Source organism: Chrysochloris asiatica, unplaced genomic scaffold, assembly GCF_000296735.1.
Source record: "Chrysochloris asiatica unplaced genomic scaffold, ChrAsi1.0 scaffold00086, whole genome shotgun sequence".
In the NCBI taxonomy this organism is placed as follows: domain Eukaryota; kingdom Metazoa; phylum Chordata; class Mammalia; order Afrosoricida; family Chrysochloridae; genus Chrysochloris; species Chrysochloris asiatica.
In genome coordinates, this window is record NW_006408604.1 from 11,875,955 (window position 1) to 11,887,235 (window position 11,281).

An 11,281-nucleotide genomic window follows, 5' to 3' on the forward strand; every position below is an offset into this window, starting at 1 on the left:
GTAGACACAGGAGTCCAACTGGGTTATACTTAAGATGCACGTAATACAGGGGATAGTTAAAGGGTGACATTCTTCTATTTCCCGTCACTTGTGCAGTTTTTGTGAGTGGATTTCGTATGCTTTCATAAGTGGGGGAGAAAGCTGATAGAATATAGCTCAAGGAGACAGATAATATGAGATCTTAGGGGGTCTTGTTTAAAGCTTGCTGTTGTTGTTGTCATGTGCTGTGGAGTCGGTTCAGACTCATAGCGACCCTGTACAGGGTTTCCGAGGCTGTAAATCTTTAAAGCTTAGAGAGGTATAAATGGAGCTGTACTGTCTCCTAAGATGACTTAACATGTTAACTGTGTATGTATTTTAATTTAGTAATAGTGTTAATAATAGTAAAAATGTGAAAAATATTTCCTGTAACCTGAATATCTTTGGTTCCTGAGTTGGATTTAGTGAGTAGTGAGGGTTTGAATACAAGGAATTTATCTGAAAAATGATCAGAATCTATTTGGTTCCTGAGTTTGAATTTGGGCAGCAAAAAATACTTGGATTGGGAAGCTACTTTTTCTTTGCTCAAGGAAAGAATGCCTGTGTGACTAGATAGATTTCTGTGACTTCATAAAGGTCATAGAACAAATGATTGGTGCTGGTGGTTATGTGCTATTGAGTCAGTTCTGACTCGGCAACCCTGTAGTGTGTTTCCAAGGCTGTAAATCTTTACAGGGGCAGAAGGCCAGTCTCATCCTTCTACCACAGAACACCTGGTAGATTTGAACTGCTGACCTTGTGGTTAGCAGCTCAATTTGTAACCCACTAAGGAGCTCTGGTAGCGTAGTGGTTACGAATCGGGCTGCGAACCTTAAGGTCAGCGGTTTGAAACTACCAGCCACTCCACGGGAGAAAGATGAGGCTTTCTACTCCCGTAAGGATTTACACCCTCGGAAACCCTGTACAGGGTCGCTATGGGTAGGAACCGACTCGAAGGCACTTAACAACAACAACACCACCACCACCAGAGGAGTCCTGGTGTGGCGTTGTTGGTTAATGCGTCACACTGAAGAGCCATTTGAACTGCAAGGTTGGCGGTTCAAGCTCACCAGCTGCTCCTTGGAAACCCTATACAGGGTCGCTATGGGTCGGAACCGACTCGATGGCACTTCACAACAACACCACCACCACCAGAGCTCCTTGAACAGATGATTATATGGACTAAAAACAACGACAGCAACAACTGAGTTCCTCTAATTCTGAGTCTTGCTAGAAGGCCTTCATGTACCCTAAGAAATTAAGGTTTGTCACCACTTCTCTATAGTGTTTATCAAATGAACAGAAGCCCCTGCGATCCGTGATAATTATGAAAACCTTGACTGACTGCCCCAGGGAACCCCAAGGAACTTGATATAGAGAATATTTGTAAGGGTAGGAGCGAGTGTGTTTGTTTTGCCTTAAAAATAAATAGTAGGTTTTAAATATTTTGCAGTAGGGGGATTTAAAGTTAACTGAAAGATATCTTGGTTAATTTTATTTTTAAGAAGTAACATCTGCTCCTAGTTCACATTTTATATATCTCCATTTTGCTTCTATGAATAATTGTCTCAGCTTAGTTACTTGCTACTGACTTTAAATCTTCTCTATGTTTCCTTTTGGTTATACATACAAACACACACACACACAAAGTTCACATAGGGGATGGTTTGATGGGGCGCAAGTTGGGAGCAGTGTTGTAGGATATACAAAGATGAAGACAGTATTTGATAAAGAGAAGACTTTGTATTACTATTACAGTCGCTCAAGCCAGGGCTCATTGTTGGACTACACATCAGACTTACCAGTCAACAGCTGTAGAAAGAAGCCCATGAGCAATGGTATCCACTTGCATTTGTGGGATTTGGGTTTTTTTTTAAATAGTTTTGAGTTGAATTGTTTTTGGAGACAGATTTTATCTTTATGCCTGGCATAATTTTATAGTATGCTTGATGACTTCAATGTTTATTCATAGGTGGGTTTGCTGAGTTCTCCCGTTGTTTTCCTGGCCTCTGTGAAGGAAAATCCACTCTAGTCCCTACCTGCATTTCTCAGCCCTGCCTACCTGTTGCCAACATTGGGCCAACCCGAATTCTTCCCAATCTTTATCTTGGCTGCCAGCGAGATGTCCTCAACAAGGTGGGTGCTTTGAAAATCTTCCTTGTAGGGTTTGTTAGATGCTGGAGAAACTGCTGTTACCCATTAACTGTCATTTCAAACACACCCCAGCCCAGAAAGGAAGTGCACCCTCTCTGTGACTCCACAGTTAACAGTTGTATCATATTTGGAGTGTTACGTTGTTTGATGTTATTTATTGCTGATTGTTGTTGTTGTTGTTGTTATGTGCCATCAATAGGAAACCTAAACTATTGTCATATTTGCTTGGTCCTCAGAGGTCCAAGAGACCTGGAATAGGATAGCTTCTCTATAAGTTTAGCTTATTTTCTTAGGGTACTAATTGTTCTGTTACAATAGCTAGGCACACTCAAGAAGCATGTCTACTTTTCTAGGCTAATACTTCCTGAATTAGTTCATCTTTAAAAATGAGTTCTATAGGCAGGAAACAGGTCAGAAGAACTACATCTGTCTGATGTCCTACAAGAAAAGAAAAGGTCCCTCCTGGCGCAGGTTAGAGATCAGTATAACTGTTGGATCAGCGTGGGAATCAGAGCCATCTCCGCTTCAAAGGGTAGAGCCATGGCCTCCCAGATCTCAAAGGGTAGAGCTCTACAACCTCCTAGGTTTGAATAGAGAGATCTTGGCCAGCCCACTTCCGGACTGTGCTGCTGTTAAGGTGTGCCAGGGTATCAGATCTGCCACTCAGAGCTGAAGGGGTGGGGCTACCATACTCAAGAAGCTGAAGAATAGGGTCTGCTGGAGCTGGGGGATGTGGGGGTGGGGGGTGGTTTGCCACTCAGAGGAACTAGGAGAATAGAACACTCAATGCTAAGGGAGCAGAGTTGCTCTCCCAGTGGGCCTGGAAGATGGACCCAGAATCTAGAGAGCATGGCCAACCTTCAGAGTCTAGAGGGCCAGGCCCAGTGCCTAGATTGTCTCAGAAAACAAGATATTTTTAAGCTTAACATTTTTTTTCCCCTGTTTTTTTTTGTACTTGTTTGGTGCCTGGTATCCTGTTTCCCCATCCATTTCTCCCCTTTATGATGAAAATGTCCACTTTTGCCTGTTCAACCATTGTACTTTGGAAACAGTTACCGTATAGTCTAGATTTCACAGATTTACAGATGAAGGCGAATTTTGCTCCAGGACAGAATATGCCTAAAGACTCACCTATATTTAATTTAGATGATTTAGAAGATGAGAATTTGGACTTGAAATCGGTTTAAATCTTTTGGGATAATATGATAGGGTAAATGTATTTTACATTTGCCAAGGACATGAATTTTGGGGAACCGGAGGTTGGAAAGTCATGGATTGATTATACAGTGCAGCCCACCCCTGCTGTAAATATGTATCGAGGTGGCCAAGCCATGATTACCAGTGTTGTGTGGTTGTAATTACTCTAACCTCTATATGTCAACGAGGCAGATTTAATATGTGTTGTTGCAACCTTACAAAGGATGAGACTCAAGTCCCATCCTTACTCTAGTAACATCCTTTCTTGAGTCACATGTACAAGAGATAAAAGGAGAGAGGAGCAAGAGGAAAGGGACTTAACAACTACTGGGAAAGAAGAACTGATAGTACAACACATCATTTGGACCCAGAGTCCTTGTGCTGAGAACTTCCTAGACCCAAGGGGAAGGTTGATGCCAAGACACATGGAAATCTTCAAGGAATGCCAGGCCCACAGATGTTGAAAGGAGACAGGGATCGGAATTCCCTAGAGCCAGTGCCTGGAATTCAGAGTTGTAGCCTCTTAAACTAAGAAAATAAAAATTCTGTGAAGGCCATTCATTTGTGATATTTCTGTTTATAGCAGCACTAAATAACTAAACAAAAACAAAAAAAAAGAAAGAAAAACAAACCCACTTCCATCTAATTGATTCTAACTCATAGTGAACCTATAGAATCAAAGTAGAGCTGCTTTCATTAAGGTTCTGAGGCTGTGAACCTTTACCATTCCCATAGAGTGGCTGGTGGCTCAAACTGCTCTCCTTTTAGTTAGCAGCCCAGTGTTTTACTGTTGCACCATTTGGACTCCCTTTAGATAACTAAGAAAGTAATGAGGCACTCCTTTTTTTTTTTTTTTTTTTTCCCAAAACACTTGCATCTTCAAAATTTTCCCTCAACACTGTGTTGTTAATAAGCCTGCTGTTACTGTGATAGGTGCCTATTTGAAATTTGATAGTCTTGCTTGTACTGAGCCTTTCTGGCAGGGTCACAATGCCTTTGAACATGTATTATTATTAATTCTCTTTGAGAGATAAGCAGATTGTGTCACAGAAGGAAAGATTAATTTCCTGAAGTCACATGCATTCCTGGGGTAGAACTGGAGAGAACTGTTTTATGTATTCCCCAAATTCAGAAGTTGGGGAGGACTGAAAAAGTGAATTAACAATGCTGTTCAGAATGACTCCATTAAAACTTAACCAGTTACTCAGCAGCTTCCAGAAGTAACATCATCTTTATGACTTGCAGTATTAAATAAATGGACACATTTATTTTGTTATGTACTTTTCCCCAACAAAATGTTAACTATATAAGAGCCCAAATAGTGACAACAGTTAAACCAGAACTTGGACTTGAGGCTCAGAAAAAAAAGTAGTTGTCTATTTTCAATTGACTTCTAAACTCAAAGGACACAGGATTTGTACATAGATACACTGAGAGGAAATAGTAGGGGGAATATTTTGTTATGAAGGCTTCTGGGAAACACAGCTTGGGCAAGAGCTCACAGAGACTAAGAAAGCTTCTTTGGAACAGATGTTTAGGCTTGCAGATAGTGAGAAAGAAGAATGTACTGACAAGCTAGGAAGCTTTGAAAATGGTGAAGAGAAATTTATATTTGACCTCTACATTCATTGTTGGCAAGAGCCTCAGTGCTGAAGGGGATTTTAGAGATCATTCGGTCAGACTCCTTCATTTGATAAATAAGGCAAATGATATTCCAGGAATGTTAAATGACTTCCCCAAGGTTACCCAGCTGATGAGTTAGAGAACCAGACTTGCCTCTTAGTTCATAGATAGTATAAACTAACTGACCTTCCTACTCAACTCCCTGAATTAAAGATTCTAGGAGAAATAATGTACTTGAAGGAGATGCCCAAATATCCTTTTGAAAATACCTGTGAAGAGTTTGTACTCTCCCTAATAGTACATTTCTCTTTTTTAAAATAAAGCAACTATAAACCCACGATTTTATTAGTCGTCTTCCCCCGCCCCCCAAATTTGGTGTCTCCAAAATAATGTTAAAAGTATGTGTCACAGAAACTTACATAGGAGGATAAAATATTTCTTACTTAAATTGTTTTTCTTGTGTGCTGTTGAGTCTGTTACGACACAGTGTAGAACTGTCCCACAGGATTTCCTAGGCTGTAATCTTTATTTTTTTTTAATATTTTTATTTTATTTTAAAAATATATATTTATTTTATTTAATTTTATTATGAGTCCTGGTGTGGTGCTGCGGGTTAATGTGCTGAACTACAAGGTCGGATTGAACCATAAGGTTGACGGTTCAAGCTTACCAGCCACTCCTTGGACACCTTACTATACAGGATTGCTATGAGTCAAAACCGACTTGATGGTACTCAACAACAACAATCTCAATGGGAGCAGGTTACCAGGTCTTTGCTTCAACAGAGCTGCTGGGTGGGTTCAAACTACTGACCTTTGAGTTAGCAGTCAAGTACTTAACCATCGTGCCACTGGTGCTCCTTATTTAAAATGTGAGGCACTTTTATATTATTGCATTTAACCTCAGTAGTAGAATTAAGGGGTAGGTTGGTGCTGAAATGTTAAGGTTGTATAGCTAGGAAATCTTGACTTAATAGCTCATCAGAGACAGACTCATACAAACCCTAGCTGCTCTGACTTCAAGTGCTGTGTTTATATAAACACCAGAAACAACCCATCTTCTGTAAAATGGAACGTTCCAAAGCAGAGTGTTGTTAAGGACTGACAGATTTGTACGTCCATTTGATAACAACTGAGATTGTCTTTCCTTGTTATTTCACAGCCAGTTCTACAACAGCACTGTGCAATGAAAACGTAATGTAAGCCACGTACAGAATTGAAACAATTTTGTAGCATTATTAGAAAAGCAAAAAGGTATGGGTGAAATTAATTTTAACATTTTATTTAACACAATATCTATTGTCAACGTTCTTTGTATAGCTTCGTATGTTAATAAACTTGTTCTCTTCCTGGTTTTAGTCAGCCTAAGGACAGTGATTCATTCATTTATTCACTCAACAATTTATTTATTGAACCTATAGTGTGCGTTGCCGGTTAATGCAGTAAACTGCAATGTTGGTTTAGGCCATTAAGGCCGGTAGTTCTAACTTACCAGCTGCTCTTTGGAAACCCTGTACAGGGTCGCTATAAGTCAGATCCCAACTTGATGGCACTTAGCAACAAGTGTTAGCCAAGCACTTTACTAGGTACTGAGGCTACGTCAATAAACGAGACAAAAATCTGTCTTCATAAGTTTACATTTGAGAAGGAAAAGCTGACAATAAACATAATATATAGGTAAATTACATAGAATGGTTGTTAAGTGTCATAGAGTCTGTTCCAACTCATAGCGAGCCTGTACAAGGCTTCTGAAGCTGTAAATCTTTGTGGGAGCAGAACTGGTAGACTTAAACCACTGACCTTGTGGTTCACAGGCTAGTGCTTATCTTATGGCATTGATAAATGCGATTAGAAATGCATAGGGTAAGATAGGAAAGGAGTAGCTTTTGGGGTATGGGTTGTAATTGAATGGTGTGATCTAGGTCAGACTCACTGATACGAAAACATGAGCAAACTCTTCAAGGAGGTCAAACAGTGATTCATGTGGGTGTCTGGGAGAAGAGGAGAACAGGCAGAAGAAACAGCCAATGTAAAGATGAGAATATGTCTGGTCTGATAAATGAGTATTGAGGAGACGAGTATGATTGGAGAAGAGCATGAGGGAGTGTGGTAAAAGAGGATTCAAAAAGCCAGTGGGAGCAGATCATGGAGCCCTTGCATGCCGTATAAGGATGTCAACTTGTTTTTATTTTACTCTAACAAATGGGAAGCCAGTGGAAGTTTATGAGCAGAGGAGTGACATGATGTGACTTGCATTGTTTTAGGACCACTTTGGCTCTTGTGTTGACAATAGATGTAACTCCCTTCAGGATGGATCGAGGAAACCAAAATAGCAAAATAAAATCAAAATGGTAGTAGGGGTTGTATTTAAAAAGTGTTGCCAGTAGAATTTTCTGATGGATTACATGGTAAGGATGTGTAAAAGAGTCATCAGAAAGCTTAGACAATGGAGTTACCATTAATTGACATGGGGAAGTAGGAATTCAGTTAAGTTTGAAATGTCTACCATATATCCAAATGGACATACTGAGTTATTTTTGTTAGGAGTCATCAGGTTGGTTTGAACAACAGAAAAAACCACTGCCCAGTCCTGCACCATTAACACAATTTTTGCTCTTGCTATTACTCTGTCAGTCCATTTCCAAACATGACCTCCAGAAACACCCAGTTCAGTATTATTTCACACTTCCATGTTTATTCTCTCATCCAGGAATACTCCAACCCCACACACGCATATGTATATACCACAGCACATGTACCACACACACACACATTCCGACTGTGCAACAGAGAAACAGCACAGGATTTTTGTACCTTTTTACAGTTGTGATCTCATATAATAGTTGTCCTTTTGTGATTGACTAATTTCACTTAGCATAATGCTCTCCAAGTTTATCCATGTTATAAGGTGTTCCATAGATTCATTGTTACTCTTTAGTGTTGCATGGTACTATCATGTCTATGCACAAGAGTTTGTTTACCCATTCTTCCATTGAATGTCATTTAGGTTGTCTCCATCTTTTTGCTATTGTGAATAGTGCTGTGATGAACATCTGTGTACATATAGCTACTTGTGTTCTGGCTGGTATTTCTTGTGAATTTCTTGTAGAGAGATTGCTGGGACATACGCTATTTCTGTTTCCAGCTTTCTGAGGACACACTATGCCATTTTCTACAGTGGTTTTGAACCATTTTACAATCCCAGTAGCAATGAGGAGTTTTGGTGTCACACTGTGGGATAAAGCACTGGACCATAAGGTCGATTTGAACCACAAGATCAGAGGTTCCAACTCACCAATCGCTCCTTGGAAACCCTATACAAGGTCACTATGAGTCGGAACTGATTTGACGGCACTTAACAAGAACAACAACAACAGCCAGCAATGTAGATGGTACCAGTCCCTCCACACCCTTGCCAGTATTGTTTTCTGCTTTTCAGATGTTTGCTATTAATGCTAGGGTGATGTGATATCTCATTGTTTTGATTTGTATCTATGGCACTGTGGGATAATGTGCTGCACTGTAAAGTCATTTTGAGCCACAGGGTTGGTGGTTCAAATTCACCACCCGCTCTTTGGAAACCCTATACAGGGTCACTATGAGTCAGAACTGACTTAACGGCACTTAACAACAACAGTGGCTAATGAACATTTCTTTGCATGTTTGTTGGCTGCCTGAATGTCTTCTTGGTAAAGCATCTTTACATGTGCCCATTTTTTAATTGGGTTGCCTTTTTCTTGTAGAGATGTTGTAGTTTTCTATAAATTTTAGAGATTAGTCCCTTTTCTGATTTGTTGTTGTTAAGTGCCCTTGAGCCGATTCCAACCCATAGCGACCCTGTATAGGCTTTCCTAGGAGCAGCTTGTGAGCTTGAACCACTGACATTGTAGTTCAAATGGCTTTGTAGTCTGGCGCATTAGCCCACAGCACCACACCAGGACTCTAATTCATCACTGCAAAAACTTTTTTCCAGTCTTTGGTTCCCTTGTTACTCTTGGCAAAATCTTTTGATGCACATGAGTACCTAGTTTGTAGGAGATCCCAGTCATCTAATTTTGTCTTCTACTTTTGATGTGTTTTTAGTAATATTTGATAGTGTATGTCATATATTAGAACCCCTAAGATTATCGTGAAGTCCTGGTATGGCACTGTAGGATAAGCACTGGACCACAAAGTCAGTTTGAACTTTGAGGTCACCAGTTCAAACTCACTAGCCACTCCTCAGAAATCTATACAGGGTCACTATGAGTTGGAATCGACATGATGACACTTAACAACAAGATATTCCCAGGAGTCCTGGTTTGGTGCTGTAGGATGATGTACTGGACCTCAAGGTCAGTTTGAGCCACAAGGTTGGCAGTTCAAACTCAGCTCCTTGGAAACCCTGTTCAGGATACCTATGAGTTGAAACTGACTCAGTGACATTTAACAAGAAGATTGTCCTTGTTTTTCATTGATGAGGTTTATAGTTTTAGGTTTTACATTTAGATTTTTAGTCAACAGAGAGTTTGTTTTTGTATATGGTATGAAATCTGGGTCTTGTTTCATTCTTTTGCAAATGGATTTCTTGTTTTGTCAGTACCATTTGTTGAAGAGAGTATCTTTTCCCCCACTTAATGTGTTTTGTCCGTTTGTCAAAGACCAGCTGACAAATGGGTTTCCTTCTGGGTTCTCAATTCTGTTCCATTGATACATGTATCGTTCGTTGTACCAGTACCAAGCTGTTTTGATCAATGTGGTTGTACAGTAAGTTTTGAGATAAGGGAGAGAACAGCCTCCAGTTTTGTTCTTCTTAAGGAGTGCTTTGCTTATTATCTGAGGTCTCTTTCCTTTCCATATAAAGGTAGTGACTATTTTTTCTGTAAATCTCTTCTCTTGGTTTCTTTTAGTAGTGTTTTGTAGTTTTCTTTGTAAGGTCTTTTGTTTCTCTGGTTAGATTTATTCCTAGGTATTTATGGATGTGGCACTGTAGGATCAGCACTGGACTGTGAACCACAAGGTCAGCAATTCAAACTCACCAGCTGTTCCTTGAAAACCTTATACAGGGTCACTGTGAGAGTTGACTCAATGGCACTTAACAACAACATATCATCTTTGGGGGTGGCTATTGTACATGGTATTGTTTTCCTGATTGCCTTTTCAAAGCTGTCTTTAGGAGTATAGAGGAATCCAACTGATTTTTATGCCCTGCCACTTTGCCAATTCTGTCAATGAGTTCCAATAATATTCTTGCTGATCTTTTGAGATATTTTCTATATAGGATTATATCATTTGCAAATAGAGTTTTACTTCTTCTTTGCCTTTTTGTTGTTGTTGTTGTTAGGTGCCATTGAGTCAGTGCCAGCCCATAACGACCTTATGCACAGCAGAACAAAACCTTGCCCAATCCTGGGCCAACCTCACTACTGTTGCCACACTTGAGTCCATCGGCACTGTCACTTGGCCAATCCATCTCATTGTGGGTCTTCCTCTTTTTCTCTGACTCCCCACCTTACCAAACATGATATCCTTCTCCAGCGACTGGTCCTTCCTGACAATATGTCCAAAGTATGAGAGACAAAGTTTGGCCATTTTGGCCTCCAAGGAGCACTCTGGCTGCACTTCTTCCAAAACAGCTCTGTTGGTTCTTTTGGCAGCCCATGGCACTTTGAATATTCTCTTCCAACACCATAACTCAACAACATCAATTCTTCTACTATCTTCCTTATTCACTGTCCAGCTTTCACATGCATATGAGGTTACTGAAAATACCATGGCTTGGGTCAGGTGCACCTTAGTCCTTAAGCTGACATCTTTGTTTTTCAACACTTTCAAAAGGCCTTGTGCAGCAGGTTTGCCTAATGCAATACATCATTTGATTTTTTGACTGCCGCTTCTGTGAGTGTTGATAGTTGACCCAAGAATAATGAAGTCCTTAACAACTTCAGTCTTTTCTCTGTTGATAAGAACGTTGCTTATTGGTCCAGTGGTGAGGATTTTTGTTTTCTTTACATTGAGATGTAATCCATACCCAAGGTTGTGCTCTTTGATCTTCATCAGTAAATGTTTTAAGTCCTCCTCACTTTTGGCAAGCAAGGTTGTATCATCTGTATATCTCAAGTTCTTAATGAGTCTTCCTCCAATCTTGATGTCACGTTTTTCTTCATATAACTCAGCTTCTCGGATTATTTGCTCAGCATACAGGTTGAATAAGTATGGTGAAAGAATACAACCCTGTCGCACACTCGTCTTAATTTTAAACCATTTAAGGTTCCCATGTTCTGTTCAAAAAACTGCTTCTTGATCCAGAT

General features: G+C 40.0%; 1 protein-coding gene across 1 annotated transcript in view; it reads left to right on the top strand.

Annotated features, from left to right (window-relative positions):
* DUSP16 (dual specificity phosphatase 16) overlaps positions 1 to 11,281 on the top strand; it is an 80,071-nt gene that overhangs the window by 19,810 nt on the left and 48,980 nt on the right. Inside the window, exon 3 of the mRNA XM_006866052.1 lies at positions 1,991 to 2,154. Coding sequence (XP_006866114.1) covers positions 1,991 to 2,154 — 164 coding nt within the window. The remainder of the gene's footprint in view (positions 1 to 1,990; positions 2,155 to 11,281) is intronic.